At 35.0% G+C, this 16231-nt stretch overlaps 3 protein-coding genes across 6 annotated transcripts in view; 1 reads left to right on the top strand and 2 right to left on the bottom strand.

Annotated features, from left to right (window-relative positions):
• The window catches only part of LOC115241412 (chymotrypsinogen A-like), a 107045-nt gene that overhangs the window by 83637 nt on the left and 7177 nt on the right, over positions 1–16231 (top strand). Inside the window, exons 1-5 of one of the 4 annotated variants that reach the window (XM_029817187.1) lie at positions 13391–13505; positions 13840–14110; positions 14320–14465; positions 14632–14903; positions 15083–15280. The exons of 1 other annotated variant lie outside the window; for it this stretch is intronic. In XM_029817187.1, the coding sequence (XP_029673047.1) occupies positions 13409–13505; positions 13840–14110; positions 14320–14465; positions 14632–14903; positions 15083–15268 (972 nt within the window). In that variant the 5' untranslated portion in view covers positions 13391–13408 and the 3' untranslated portion in view covers positions 15269–15280. Of the gene's footprint in view, positions 1–13390; positions 13506–13821; positions 14111–14319; positions 14466–14631; positions 14904–15082; positions 15281–16231 lie in introns of those variants that run through there. 2 more of the 4 variants (XM_029817185.1, XM_029817176.1) reach the window with 2 other exon arrangements.
• Positions 2597–5431, bottom strand: LOC115241404 (leucine-rich repeat-containing protein 15-like). Its single transcript, XM_029817152.1, has 3 exons — positions 5286–5431; positions 3984–4726; positions 2597–3668 (listed from the first exon to the last, which is right to left on the bottom strand). Exons 2-3 carry the CDS (start codon positions 4724–4726, stop codon positions 2891–2893), a joined length of 1521 nt encoding a protein of 506 aa, XP_029673012.1. The 5' UTR covers positions 5286–5431; the 3' UTR covers positions 2597–2890.
• LOC115241338 (polyribonucleotide nucleotidyltransferase 1, mitochondrial) lies at positions 7752–11435 on the bottom strand. Its single transcript, XM_029817053.1, has 7 exons — positions 11235–11435; positions 9843–10760; positions 9585–9758; positions 9227–9420; positions 8951–9111; positions 8481–8792; positions 7752–8355 (listed from the first exon to the last, which is right to left on the bottom strand). Exons 1-7 carry the CDS (start codon positions 11399–11401, stop codon positions 7954–7956), a joined length of 2328 nt encoding a protein of 775 aa, XP_029672913.1. The 5' UTR covers positions 11402–11435; the 3' UTR covers positions 7752–7953.

Here is a 16231-nt window from a genome sequence, read left to right as displayed (position 1 = left end):
ATATAACTAACCACAGTTATAATTAATAATTATAACTAACAAACATAAAAATTAATTATTAATTTTAACTTGACTGTATAAATCATTATAAAAAATGTATTCTTTCAATCAAAGCTTAAATAAACATCAAAAGGGAGAAAAAGACAAGCGAGAGAGAATTTTTTTTCTTTTATATATAACTTTTTCAATTTATACGACATATATATATACTCTTATTTAAATATCTTAAAATAACACGTTTAATCCGTGATTCTGCATTTTTGCAGAATCTTTTTTTCCGAAAGCTTCTTAAGTTTGCATTTCTATAAATACAGAGATAAAGGAAAAATATTTAAATGTCCCTTTAGTTTAGTGGATAATTTAGTATCGAGCTTCTCGCAAATATAATCCAGTTGATTGCCACTGTTCTACATGAATTTACTTCCAGCACCTCCCAGATTGCTATCTTCGTCGCTCTTAGATCCTTTCCACCCCTCTCCAAAACTATCCACGCCTTTGCCCATCCTCCCCGTGTTTTCCATCCCAGTTACAACTTGCACTCTCCTTCGTTCCTTCTCTCTCCCTCATCCCCATCCGTGCCTGTGGACTAGAGAAGCATGTATAGGGATGATTCAACGTATCTGGAAAATCTCATTCTTACCACACGTAAAACTTATATAAATTATTATTGATATTCTTTAAAATAAAAAATTTTGTATTTTGAAACAAAAATTAATCGAACAGATTTAACACAATATGAAATATTACCCGAGAATACTATAGGATTAAGAAATCGGAATTAAAATTTTAATGCACCTTCTCTGAGTGAATACCCACATACGAAGTTTCTATGTACGTCCTTGCTTCAGACTCGATCCTCGTCACACTAGAACGTCCACCCTCTTTCGGTCCTCGTCGCGTCGCGCACCCTCTCGTTGCGCGTGCGCGTCACCCTATGCGTAACCGACACCCTGAAAGGGATAGAGACTCAACAACCGCTTCGACACCTTGCCTTCAGCCGGCTCGATCAGTCCTACAGTTCCATACCAAGCGTACAACGTGTTTACACAAGCTTGTGCCATAATTGATTATTCTTACGACTACTTTGTTAATCAAGTACTCTTTACATCGAGAATAATAATCAATCATACGTCTCGTTTGTAATCTGTCATTTTTTTTTTAATTATCGTAGGCGTAAAATGAAAGATTATTGCCTTCACTTTCATGCCTTTGTCGCACATTCTCGATTCGATATCTCCTGTAATAAAAATTTTTTTTATTTGTTTAATGCACCATTACATCATTATCGATTTCCGTGAAAAGATTATTTTTACTTTGTGAGAAATTTATTAAATTGAGATGAATTATTGAACGAAATTTTACATGATAGAAAACTGATTAATATAATTATATTATAAATAAATTAAATTTCTTAGCTTCCGATATTTTGTCTTTTTAATTCCAATTTCTAATATCTTTATCGTAGAAAGTTTATCGTGTAATGTAAACATGACGTACATAGGCAACGAGATCTCGGCGGTTCGGCTACTTTTGCGGGACGCGACATGCGTTTAATCCTGCGGAGCAATTTTCTCTGCAGGAAAGAGGGAAAGGGGAAAGTGGAACGAAAAATTCTGTCATGGAAATACAACTCGAGAATATGATGCGAGTTTTAAACGCGTTTCTTGCACATCGCTCTTGTGCTCCGCTTATTTTGCCGGTTTGCTATTGTTGGCTTGCGCTACGATAATTAAAACCAGAAAGTTTCAAGCGTTTTGAACATAGAATTTAACAATTTTTTTTTAAAGCCGCTGGAAATATGCTATTAGATCATTTGCTTGAATCGTCAGTTTTATAACGATGATTTTTCCGACGATTTTTAAGGACGATAATCTCAAGAGAGGACAAAATATGAAAAATTTTACATAAATTTATGTTGAATTCTCAATGTGAACGCAATTATAAAGTAAAAAATATAACAAAAAACAAATACAAACTAGTCTATATGTGTTGATCTAATGGCATACGAATAAGAACATTTATTTAGACAGAGATACTATTTTTTTGATAATATAAAAGCATTTATTAAAAAGCATTTATCTAAAAAATATTAATAATGCATATATTAAATGATTATGCGTGTAATAAAGCATCAGCATAAAGTACTCTTATACTACTTATAATAAATTGGAACACTCTGTACTTCATCATAGTTTCTTAAGCATTTAAGCACTACGAAGCGATAATGATGATTATATTATCTAATTTTTATTTGTAAAATTTAAAATTAATTTCCGTGGCATTGAAAACTTAACTACTTATATCGTAAAATTATTTGCTGAATAAAAGTTACATGTAATGAAAGGCGATTTTTGAAATATATCTTAATGGAAATGAAATAGTACAATTATAATATTATTCCTTATTTAACATATATTGAGTTAAGTACTTTTATAAGTTTTTTTCAATAAAAATAATATCCCTAAAAATAGATATTATGTATAAGATATCGATGGTACAAATAAATGTGTTTTTAATTAATAAAAATATATTCCATTTTCTTGGCTTTTCGCCAAATATTTTAATTTTATCCGAATCAAAATAATAAATTCTAATTTTTTAATTTTGTATAAAATATGTTTTTAAGAATAACATTTAAATTGAACAGTCAAAAATTAAAAAATCGATACTACGCAAGAAAATGTGCTTCCATCAATACATTAGCCGAAAAAAATGCATCATTATTCTAGCCTTTCTTATTTAGCGTATTTTGTATGAAAACTGTTTCAGAATAAAATCTAAAAAAGAAACAATAAAAAATGCAGCACTAACAATAATATCAAAAAGAACATGTTCTGCTTTAAATTATCAAAAGCCAAACTCTTAATGAATAAGCTCATATTTTTTGTGATTAATTATACGAATATCCACTATTATTATCGTCATCGGCATCGTCATCGTCATTATCCTGTACGCATTTGATCTGCGTCTCATTGACGCGTATATTCTTCAAATGCAATGTCGTATGTCCCGGGAGCGATTGGAAAGATCCCGCATTCAGTTTTGGCATGGGATTTTCATCAAGATAAACGTTCCTCAGCGACTTGATGTTTGTCAATGATAAGTTGTCCAGCTCGGTAAAGTAATTTCGTTCGAGATGCAATTCCTGAATCTGCCACGGGAATATCCATTGCGCCGGAAGTTGCCTGAGTTGATTTCCGGAAAGGTCCAAATACGTTAGACTTTGGAGATTGAAGGCCCGAGTCTCGATGGTTGTTATCATGTTGTTCGACAAATACAAATGTTCCAGTCTTTGCAAATGGCAAAACGTGTCGGAAGGAATCGCATTGATACGGTTTGCAGTTAAATTTAGATTCTTCAAGTTCAGCATCGAACAAACATTCGGTATCGTGGCGAGAATGTTATGAGCCAGAGAAAGATTAATTATCCAGACGGTATTGTTAAAAGTATCTTTTGCCAAATCAGCGATCTTATTGCCCGACAGATCCAGGTTCAACAAGTGCTCCATATCGTTGAAGGCATCGGGCGACACTTCTGAGATCTGATTCCTCGATAAAAATAGACTTTCCATTCTGATAGCGCCTCTCAGGGATATGGAGTTTTCCTGACACTCCTCGAAACATACTTGGGTGATCTTATTGTCATTCATAACGAGCTCCTTCAGATACCTGCAGTTATTTGTCAAGATTACGGAAAAGAAATAAATAATAAGCAATAATAAAAGTGTAATAATTATATTGGCAATAATACTAATAAAAGCAATAATAGTCATAACAATAATAATAACAGCTGTAGTAATATAACAAAAAAAAACAACTATATACGATATTGCATGCCAACGAAAGCGAGAACAGTAATAACAACAGAAATAGCAATAATATTAACATTTATTAAATTAAAATCCAATTTTTTTATATAGGTGCTCTTTTATAAATAGAAAAAAATCGTTGAATAAAAAAAAACAATTTAATAAATATTAATACCTGAGTTTATCCTTTTCAACATGATCGATTAGATTTTTGTCCAGATTAAGATGAGTCAATGACGCCGGAATATTGTCGAAGACAGCACTGCTAGAACTGATGCTGTTATTGCCCAAATGCAAATGAGTCAGGATAGGCATTGCTATATAAAAAGGCATCTCAATATCTCGTAGTTGATTGTTACACAAATGCAGATGCTCCAGACTCTGGAAGGTCTCGGATTCCTTCAGGATTTTCTTTACATTGGAATTATCATTGCAATCGAAAGTATCATTGTTGTTATTAATGATCAGAGTCTGCAAATTGTTGTTTCCGGTCAACGATAGCAGCTTCTCCTTCGGGATCCTGTTCCCGGACAAGTTCAAATGTCGTAGATTTTGCATGCTGCGGAAGGCAAACGGCGAAACGTCGCTTATGTTATTATTGTCCAGACTGAGGCTGATGATGCTATCGCTTTTAATGAAATCCCGACCAATTCTTTGAAGACCGACGTCAGAAAATCTAAATGAAAGGTCGGAAGGATAGGAATATCTTGGTGGTTGAATCGGAGTATTCGAATATGTAGGTTTGCGTGTAGATGAAACGGGTCCAACAGACGGACCCACAGTAAATGGATCTTTTCTGAGATTTTTCTGAAATGTTTCGGTTTTTTCATCATTTTTCCTCAAATCATATCGTTCCGTTTTTGCCAGGTGCGCAGTGGTGAGGATGAAGAAAAGGATGATTTTATGACTTAGCGCCATCTGATAAAAGTAAAAAACGGATGTATCAGATTATAATAAAGTACTTAAATTAAAATTAAATATATAAATAAAGTACAATGATAAACTAAATTAAAATAAAGAAACAGAGAATACTTTGATCACTATTAAACTTATATAAGATAATATTAAATGTAAATATAAATTTTGTAAGAAAATAATGTAAAACATAATATGGCAAAAGAAAAATATCTTTTTTATTTTAATATAGTTACAAATAAAATAAGTAAATTGATATTCAATTGCTAAATATAATTTTTGATTCAAATATTATTAGATATTTATTAATTATTATACTGCAGCCACAAACGAGAGTATTTAAATATTATAAGATATTATTCACAAAGATAATGTAGAAAGATATGATTATTTAATCCTATTAATAATTAAGAATTGTAAAAGTAAATTTTTATATTATACGAAAAGAAATCAATTTATTTATTTTTAACAGAATTTAATTTAAAAAGATATAATATAGTATATAATGTAATACAATATTCTTGGAAAAATAGAATAAATTCAAACAAGTAATAACACTTACGATATACTAATTTTTTTCTTAAAGTTTTTGAACACTTCTTTTGATGGATTCACTTGAGCAGTCCGACACCTTTTGTCGCGAGCAAGCGAATTTGTCTTCTTATATACTGACAGTGATCCTTATGGGGTCTCGTCTTCACATGTATATTTTACACAGCAGTACCGTCTATATGTAACGCATCTCACACCAGTTGAGATGTGCATTTGTATCACATTATGATAGAATTTAGTTAATTAAATTGACTCAAAAAGTAGAATTTAATTCATTAAATGTAACTGATATAATATATAAAAATACACAACATATAGAAGAATATATATATATGTGTGTGTAAAACGTAAGAAATTATATGAAATTTATATATAATATATAATACATTTTATACTTTTACATAGGGTCAAGGTTATCATATCGTACTTTCTTGAATACGTGTGGTTGAAGTCTATCTCATGCCACGGGGCTTCACCGAACTTAATACATTCTTACGGCTAGTCTTACGCAGTTATCGCAGGATACGCCGTCGACGACTAACGATATAAATAATCCGAAGCATCTAGCTTGGCGAGAAGCATTCCGAGAAGATTCGATAAGTAGCTTTCAGCATCGTGAATCTCGCGCGATGTAATGAAATGTGTGAGACGAGGCTTGGAATATTTAAATGATCGCATACTTTGTAAAAATTATAGCAATAACTAATTTATATATGCGTATATATCATACATGGAATTCATAAAAAAATTTTTTAAATATGGAATTCATATAGAAGTTTTAAAAATAATCTCAAAAATTCCTTATTAGGATATTTAAACCCTTTTTTAATTAGATCCGCTTGAGCTTAATTGTATAAAATATAACAAAAACGAGTTCTTTGAAAATATTTATCGGCGAAAATTACATTAATAAATTATGTGTACACTTATCAAATAAAGTGAAATATGATTTATATGTGATAAATAAAATTATTGCACAAACATCCGTTTTTTCTTAGCTATCTTAAAATAACTCCTGGAAATAAAAGTCCATTTTTAACGCAATATTCAGCAGCATACTCAGCAGTTAGCGAAATTATGACGCGGTATCAACTGACGGTCTAATGCAGAGGTTTCCGATGTTTCTTCTTGTTGCACCGTTGATATAAATTATTAATATAAATTATATAAATTATTATTTGAATAAACTTAGTATAATAATGTTTAAAATTATCCAATATAAATTCTGTACTCTCTCTCATAATATATGTATATCACAACATACTCCACTATTTACGGTTTCGAATATATATTCGCAAGCTTCATCGTACGCTCTTTCAAAGAACACCGCACTAATCACAATACCAAGCGTAAACGTAGAGCTCCGCTTACACACATAGCGATAAAATAAACGTGCCGCCGTATCGAGCATTGCGCGATCAGAAAAATAATCGAGAATGATTATAGAGAGATACATGAAATGAAAAATACAAGTTGTCAAATCATTCATTTGTTTATATCTTTTCAAAGAGATATAGGAGATGGCATATATTTGCATATATTTACGCGGTCGCCAAATCTGTAATATCAACATTTTTTTATATATTATCTTCTTCAAGATTAGCACACACATCACACACGCGTTTCTCCGAAAAAATTTTCATTTTTGAAAATTTACATTTATCATCTACATAGAAAAGTCTATGATGTGTGCGAGAGATTTCAAAACGTGATAATTTACGAAATTCACTTATCTGCATTCTAAATAAATAAAATAGATCCTTATTATTATTATATATTTATTAATTTACTGATTATTCAGCTTTTACCAATTTTAATTTAAAGTTTTTTCCCCCTCTGTCCTTTCTCTTTACAAATCAGATTTTTACTAATTCTTTCGAATTCTCATGAAATTCTTGTTATTAATAACTTAATTATCATTCTGTTATATCATACTTATCATTCTGTCATATCATACTTATCATTTTGTTATCTCTTCTCATTATATACTTTACTTCCTCTTTGCTATTTCTAGGAAAAGATAGCAAGTGATGAGACACAAGCCATTTCCGTTCTATTTTTAACAAAATGCGTGATTTCCGAATACGATTCGTCTTTCATCTAATAACGTATATGCAGAATAAATTGTATTTAAAAAATTAACGATGGTAGAAACGCGAGATTTTATGAAACTAAATGTAGGTCTTTTCTTGCGAAACGTTTCTTTATTCCATCTCTCTTTTTTTCTTTCAATTAGTAAAATACATTCTACATATATTATTAATAAAGAAAATTTCTCATAATTATATTTTACAAAATCTACAAACTTGTAAATCTTCTCCTAAGTAAATTGCACATCGATATATATATTAAACATTGTATTGATATATATGAAGAAATAAGATAAATGGAAAACCAATATCTATTATGTCTCATAAATAAATCATTAATGATGTATATGAAGAGTTAGGGTAAATGGAGAAATTAACATCGATTATATTTTATAATCGCGGTATTTTTATGTTTCTATTCTTAACAACGGCATCATACAAAAATGTTATATTCAACAGATATATACAGTTGGAATCTGCAAAAAATATTCATAGTTTTAAACGGGAAAATGTATAGCGTCATCTTCTCGCAACCCAAACAGTTTACAATGTATGTGTTTCAGTTTAAAACATAATAATTTATGGGCTTCACATCCTTTCTCGATCATTATCCCGATGCAGAGTTCTCGAGATCGAGATCGGTTCTTGCAGTACTTTCCGCGATATCCTAATCTGTCCGGACACTGGGTCTCGTCCGAAGTACTTGACTTGTATCTCCTGCCCAACTTCAAGTCCCAGAGCACTAGGGTGATGAATCTTGCGTTGATCTAATTGAGAATTAGGTAACAATGCTGGCACCATATTAGAATATAGCGTCACCATAACTCCAATCTCTCGTATTTCTACTATCCTCGCGGTATAAATGGCGCCAAACTCTAAGGTCGGCTCGCGATCCTTCTGCAGAATATTTTCTATCATTTCCTTAGCTTCGGTCATGGCATCTTCGTTTGGCGCAAATATAGAATATGTGTTCTCGTCTTGTGGAAATATCTGAAAGCAATATTGGAAGTATGTTTCAGTATATTTCAAATCTAAATAATAACTGAGTGTGATAAACAATTTTGATTAGGAAAGTTTTAATTTTCTCTTCAGAATATTATAAAAAATTATCTTACGTGCACTCCGGTTTCCAAGAATATCTTCTTTATATTCATCCCGCCGATTCCGAGAAACTTTCCTCTTTGATGAATAGGAACCTCTAAACTATCAACCACTGGCATCTTGTCCTTTTTCTTTTGTTGCGGTGTTCGTATTACTTCGTTCATAATTTTAATGATCTCCCGTTTAGCAATTGTCGCTTGCTGTATGCACTCCATTATGATTTTTAGTGGAACTCCTGGTATCTTTACATCGGCCTGCAATGCGGTGAATCCCCGCTTGGTGCCTGCCATTTTGAAATCCATATCTCCGAAATAATCTTCGATTCCCTAGTAGAGAGATAAAAAATTGATTAACAATCATCAAAATTACTAATTTTAATCTAAATGTAAATAATAAAATATGAGCAAATTTATTAATATACGTCAATCACGATAACTTAAATCTGTTTAATGTATGAACCAAAACAATTTAACGTTTTGCTTACCAATATGTCGGTCAATATCTTATAATTGTCAATATCCATGTTAGTTTCATTATATTTAGTCACGAGACCGATGGCCACACCTGCTGCTGATGAAGATATAGGTATGCCTGCATCGAGCAATGCTAAACTTGCGCCACAAACGGTAGCCATTGAAGAAGAACCTGTATTTATAAGACAAAGCACAGGTTTGAATTTTTCGATGCCATTATTGCAGCAGCCGCGTTATAAACATTTTTTAATGAAAGCGGATTTGAATTAGTCTAATGATCGTCTCACCGTTTGATTCCAAAACCTCGCTAGTTAATCTTATGGTGAACGGATAGTCCTTTGGAAGAATCGGCCGCAAGGCTTTCTCCGCTAAGGCGCCATGTCCCATCTCCCGGCGGCCTATCCGACCTACGTGTCCTGTTTCATTAGTTGCATAGGGCGGAAATTCGTAATGGAGAAAGAAATTTTTTTCCTTCACGCCACTGTCGAAAAATAAATTATATTTCAAACCATGTATCACAAGTGACTTTTCTTCCTCAATTTGACTCTTTTATATCTTTAGATTGAAATCTCTCTACATCGATAAATTCTCGCGGTAGAAAAGAAAAAATAATGCTAGAGCTTAATTGTTTCGTTATTAATGTACCTAATTAGCATTGACATGGGGTCCATCTTAAGCGCGCTTTCCAGAGAGTCCAGAGTCACAGTACACATGACCTGGGTCTGTCCCCGTTGAAACACAGCCGAGCCATGAAGAGGGTTAAAAAGATCTACCTGACATGATATATCGCGTATACCATCCATTGGACGACCGTCGCATCTGTAAATCGTTGACTTTGAATATTTGAATGATTTAAGAAACGATGATAGAGGCAATTGCATAGTATTTTATATTGGAGAATACCTGACGTCTGTCTCTAAGATCAGTGTCCTGAAAAGATCTTTGGTAATTTTTCCAAATATTTTTTCCGCCGATTTAACATCCAAATCTGCATTATCATTCTTCAATGTTTCAATAACATTATTTCTAAGATCATTAATCGCATTGTCCCTAGAAATCTTATCATGGGCCTGATTTGAAAATATATCTCGTAATTTTATCTCCGAAAGTTCCTTCACAGAACTGATCAAATCATTGTCTTGTAATTGTTCGTTAGTTTCGATCTTTCTTTTCGTTTTACCGTACATCTTCTGCAAGTTTGCTATCGCGTTTACAATACTCTGGCATTCTTTTACGCCAAGCTTTATCGCCTTCCTCAGATCCGGCTCCAATATCTCATTGGCCGAACCCTCTAACATAATGATTAAATTATGTTTAGTCGCAGTGATAATCATATTTAATATACTATCTTGAATTTGACGTCTTGTAGGATTAATTATAAATTCATTATCGATCATCCCGATCCTGATCGCGCCCACAGGACCGTTCCACGGTATATCGGAGACACTAAGAGCCGCGGAGGCGCCGTTAATGGCAATCACGTCAGGATCGTTCATACCATCGACGGCTAACATATTGCACATTATCTGTGTGTCGAAGTGGAATCCCTCTGGAAATAACGGCCGTATTGACCGATCAATGACTCTGCTCGTGAGAATCTCGTTTTCAGTCGGTCCGAGTTCTCTCCGTAAGAAATTTGTCGGTATGCGACCGGCCGCTGCTGCCTTCTGTCTATAATCTACGACGAGTGGAAGGAACGAGGAGCTAGACGACTGATGCTTGCAAACTGCTGTGACCATGACGGAAGTGTCGCCCAAAGACGCAATTGCACTACCATCAGCGAAACGTGCATATTTGCCTGTAGACAGGCTGAGCTGCTTGCTAGAAATATAAAAAAATGTATCAGTTAATCGAAGATATGTAATATTTGTGTTTCATTTCTATTATATTATTTTCCGGATAATTCGTAAACAATTTCTAGCAGCAATTCTAATATAAAACTTCCTCACTCAAATCAGATTGCAATGTCCGTATTGAAAACTCAAGAATTTTAAGGAACACTCTTCGACATTTTCAAGAAAGAAATAAGCTGATCAGACATTTAAAAAGATAATACAATAGAAACACCCTATATAAGATATAAAATGCTTGTATATAAGTAAAGATGATAAAAATATATTACTGGATTTATCCTACTCATATTTTCATGCAAATTCAACATATTGTTTTTAAAATAGATGAAAGCTTTTGAAATGTATAAAATACGTATATTTCTCGACGAAATCCCGAAAGGAAACCGTTGTAATGCCTCATGGAATATAGGTTAGGATAGATAAACGCGTGATGCATTCTCACCCATCAGACAGCGTGATGACTTCCGTGCCGGCGTTCGTGTGACTTTTTCTTCTAGCGTTACTAAACTTAACGTAGGACGTATTTCCATTTTTATACGAGTTTTTGCCAGCCAAAAGCACTGGCTTGTGATATCTCGATAACTTAGATATACTTGTTGACACTATCATTTTTGGCGGTACCTCTCTGATGTACTCTGTACTTCTGTACTTTTGTACAACGGACGATCGAGGATCGAGCACTTATTCGAGATAAGCGCCTCTCATGTCTATGAAACATAAACTTTGAACTACGTGGCCAAGCAACTTTTCGTAGGATAATAGATTGCAATTTTGGTCCGATTCCGTGCTGCGAAGTGTGGGTAATACAGATTTCTAAAATATCTCATCGACGCTCGAGCTAAAATTTGCCTAAATCGGGGACGTGACCGCTCTTGGAATTCTCTCTGCTTTCACTACTGACTCGGGGCACATATTTTGTTCATCATCGTGACTTTGCTTCATGTACACTAACGTTATTCGTAACAAATTTAAATCTCTTGTTTTCTTTTTTTAGAATTCTTTTCTCTTTCTTCTCCATCTCGTCCACTTTTCAAGAATTTCCACTCCTCCGTCGAGAGATTCGAAGACATCGCTTACAAAGGGTGATCTCGATTCCGAGAAAGAAAGAATCTTCCGATTTTTCATTACCATTTTGATGCGCGATATATGTACACAGGCAAACGTGGAGGACTCTTCAAGGCACGATGGTAAATGCAGTTTCACTTTCTCATTCCGCACAAGTTGAGATGCATTCGCACGGCGTGAATCTCTTCTCGTTTAGAACAGCGTGATACTTGAGAAGATCCCACCAAGGATTGCCTATAATAAGACAAGAACGTTACTGCAGATATATCTTGGAAAATATTCGGTTGATTCGTATATTAATAATTTGATATGATTATTTTTTTGTTCATTAGATATCCGAAAAATTGATCAAATCATTTTTATTATAAAGCCGATATTCTTAGGCGTGTATAATCGAGATGTATTTATTAATCATATATTATATATAATATATTGCTTTCATTATTATATTAATTATTTATTTTTTAAATTATTTTTCACACGACACGCGTTGTATGATTAATTTATCAGTTTATCAATTTATCAGATCTGTTCTTCATTCAAAGATATAATTACGAATCGGATCCTTGAGATATCATTAAGACATGTTTAGAAATTTTCAATTATACGTTTATGGATTCTTTATAAGCGTGAAATATCTTTACGATCCGACAACGTGAATCGGAACAGAGGATTATCGTCGATGGCGATTATATCATTATATCGACCGCGTTTCTCTCGCGCTAGTAGAGTGATTCGCTCTCGAAAGTCGTCACCTCGTTTGAGTATAGTAAACTAGCAAGAGAGAAAGAAGGAAAGAGAGAGAGAGAGAGAGAAAGAGAGATAGCCGCATTGCCCTCGGTTTCTTTCCTCGATGAATCTGCGATCGTTAATTACAACGCGTGCCCGACTTCTCGCACCGGCCGCGACGGACATTCCTCGACTAAGGAAGAAAGTTCCCCGAATTTAGAATAATCCCGCGAAAACTTCGTCCGAAGCGAAGAGAGAAAGCTCCTCGTCTTCTCCCTTTTTATTCGATTCGCTTCGCTAATTTTTTTGCCGCAATACGTACGTTACAGGGACTTGTTTCGGTCGATTTCCACTCGAGAGGGAAATCTCGTTTTATCTCGATCCGTTGGATTTGTAGCCTCGAAGAACTTGTAGTTCCAAAAACCAAGATTTCCAAATTCCGAGAATCGAAAGATCCGATAATTAAAGCGCATCCTGAATATCGCGCGCGAGAATAGAAAGTCCATCGTACTTCCTAGATCGCTCCTCTTCATCATTTTGTACGGGACATCTCTTCGAGTTTGAGGGATCTTCTGTTCCGTAAATAATGACGATCAAGATTTTAGGACTTTTTCACATTCCTCGACATCTGCCGGACTACATCATCGCTCGCTTTCCCCCCTCCCGCGTCATCCGACGATCACTTTCTTCGAGATCGCTTCGCGCCGAAGGATCTCCGCTCGCGCTAATCCTACTCGAGGATCGATCGGCGTCGCCGAAGCTAGTCGGGCTATGCGGATCCATAAATCGTAGCTAGAGTGGATATTCTCGATTTTCCTGGCGATGTGCCGTCTTCGCGGCGATCTGGTTGTCCTGCTGGTGATCGTCCTGGCGGAGGCCCAGTGCATCATGATGAGGATCGTCGGGGAGAACCATTCCAGTGAGTACCTCATCTTCGACATTGCAATTTTTTATCGTGTTTTTTTTTATAGTTTCTTCAATCTAGATTAGCATTATACGAGACGATTTCTGTGATTCTTGAAAATCTCCCTCAATTTATCCTCGATTTTGGGAATTTACGGTTGATTTTAAACTTTTAACACGCGATACGTTTCGGATTTTGAATATAAATGGAATTATAGATTTACACTTGCTATAATCTTATGGAATATTAGAGAATCGTATTTAGCTATATAAAATTCAAAGATTACAATTCGCAAAAACGATAAAAAAATTCGAGTGGCTTTGGATAACAGAATGCGGATGTCCGGCAGCGTCGCAGAGGCAGCCACGATCGATTGCTCCGTCCAAGGTCCAAGGACTACTGATAAAGGACGATGTCTCATCCTCGTCGACGATCACGGCCACTGCCATCACTACGACCACCGGTCGCATTTTCAACGGCAAACCCAGCAGAAAGGGCGCGTGGCCTTGGCAGGTGTCCCTTCAGTTACTACATCCGAAACTGGGTTTTATCGGTCACTGGTGCGGTGGTGTGTTGATCGATCCCAAATGGGTAATCACCGCTGCTCATTGCATTCACAAGTGAGTCCGATCCTCGTGGAGAGTTTCGCAAAATTTTACAATCGTGATTGATTTAGTCTTAATTTTTCCAAAACTTCGATATTTTTTTTCTAAAATACTTTTTTCCTTCTTCATCAAGTTCTTTGATGCATTAACGCATATTTTCAAGTGGACGGTTATTCCAGTGACTTACTTCTTGCTTCGTATATTCAAATGAGTTTTTACTTCAGCGAGCTGTTTAATTTGCCCATCGGCGTGTTATGGACAGCAGTGGTCGGCGAATGGGAACTGGACTCGGGGGGACGCGGATCTGCTCGTTTACCTGTCGAAAAAGTGATTCTTCATGAGAGGTTCAATAATTACGTGCACGATATAGGTGAGTCTATTTAAACAAAAATTAATTTTATCGACCTAATTCTATCTATTTTATATATATATCAACATTCTTCTTACATCCTATTAAAGATCTGTTTATTAATCTAAGATTCAAAAAAACGTCTTCACACTTTCTTTATAATCCTGATATAGTCTCGTCATTATAGCTCTAATGAAGCTCGCCAGGCCGGCACCTCTATCCAAGGTCGTTCGCACTATATGTCTTCCTGGTCCTGGACAGTATCTCGGCAAAGGACAATGTGTCGCTTCCGGCTGGGGCCGATACGGCCCGTCGCCCTCGCTCTCTACCGCCCTTCTGGAGGCCAGCGTTCCTCTTCTGAATCTCGAGGAGTGCCTGCAAGCCTACGGCACCTCGGTGCCCATCAGGAAGGGTCATCTCTGTGCCGGTCACACCGATGGTTCCTCCGGAAGTTGCGTGGTAAACATTGTTTACTGAAAATTAATTTGTAAATAAGGAGACACTTTCTATATATCATATAATATATATAGAAAATGATCATTCCTGAAAAAGGACTGTTGTTAGAAAAGACGGTTTTTAAACTTGGTCCGTGACTACGTACTATTAATTCTTATTTCTTTGTCTATTCTAATTTTCAGGGTGACTCTGGAGGTCCTCTGCAGTGTCGTCGTCCGGACGGTGTTTGGCAGCTGGTCGGTGTCACGTCCTTCGGCTCCGGTTGTGCCAGACCGGGTTATCCAGATGTATATACCGAGATACAGCATTATTTAAACTGGATTAATAGTACGATTGATGCCAACAATGACGGCGATGACGAGCACTAATAAAACACGTTTGTAAATATCAACATTGTAAATACTATATTGTACAGTGCATATAATTCTTTGTACATAATGCATTCCGTGTTTTTGTTATTATACATATATTGTACAGTACAGGAGGGGGAGAGAGAAATAGAAATAAGGATTAAATTATTATAATTAAATATATATGTAGGTCATACTCCCCTCCCTCCTCATTAAAACTAACATTACAGATAATAAATAGATAGAAAGCCGAGGATATTAGTATTGATATTGACGTATAGACGCTTCTTATATATAACTATTTGTAATAATCGTTTTTTATTTATATTTTTTGTAACTATGATGATCAGACAATAATTACCGTTTGTAAATGATCCGGTCCAGTAGACGTTGAAACCAAAATAAACAGGATGATAGATCCCGAGGCTTGTAAAGATGTTCCTTTCCGGAACATTGGTCGCGGTCAGTTAAAGCTTTAAGTCTTTTAAATTACACCGTGTGGAAACATTTCTATATTTCGCGTCCGAAATTATTGGAAAAATAATGCAGTGAAATTTCTACGAATTATAAAAAGATATCGCTAAAACTTCTTAAAAATTTCCCTTCCGTTATGTCGGAAATATTACGCGTGGCTTTATCCGTCAAAAAAGAGAATGACAATGAGTTATGATACGATGATCTATTCCATTGGGTGGAATGTAATGCTCTTTAATAATGCGAAGCATATGCTACATAAATGATGAAGTTAGAAATATCGATTCACGAAGAGCGCACGCGACATACCGTGAGTGCGTATTCGGTCACAGAGCAAAGCCTTAATTAGCCTTAATTATTAATTACAGATACATACCCATATATAAGCAGCACTTTGCGCGTGCTCTGTGTGTTATTGTGTAGGTGTTGCACACGTTCCGACACTCATAAAGCAAATATGCATATTCCACAGCGCGCTAAAGTATGATTCCTCACCCTGAAGATTCC

The sequence above is a fragment of the Formica exsecta genome, unplaced genomic scaffold (genome assembly GCF_003651465.1).
Source record: "Formica exsecta isolate Colony F162 unplaced genomic scaffold, ASM365146v1 scaffold120, whole genome shotgun sequence".
Classification (NCBI taxonomy): Eukaryota; Metazoa; Arthropoda; class Insecta; order Hymenoptera; family Formicidae; genus Formica; species Formica exsecta.
This window is presented reverse-complemented; position numbering and strand designations above follow the sequence as displayed.

Coding starts and splice junctions, on each gene's coding strand:
- LOC115241404 (XM_029817152.1), bottom strand. CDS start 4,726: ATGGCGCTAAGTCATAAAATCATCCTTTTCTTCATCCTCACCACTGCG. Junction 3,669..3,983: donor GTTGAAAAGGATAAACTCAG/GTATTAATATTT, acceptor AAATAACTGCAG/GTATCTGAAGGAGCTCGTTA.
- LOC115241338 (XM_029817053.1), bottom strand. CDS start 11,401: ATGATAGTGTCAACAAGTATATCTAAGTTATCGAGATATCACAAGCCA. Junction 10,761..11,234: donor GTCATCACGCTGTCTGATGG/GTGAGAATGCAT, acceptor TTATATTTCTAG/CAAGCAGCTCAGCCTGTCTA. Junction 8,356..8,480: donor TCTTGGAAACCGGAGTGCAC/GTAAGATAATTT, acceptor TATTGCTTTCAG/ATATTTCCACAAGACGAGAA.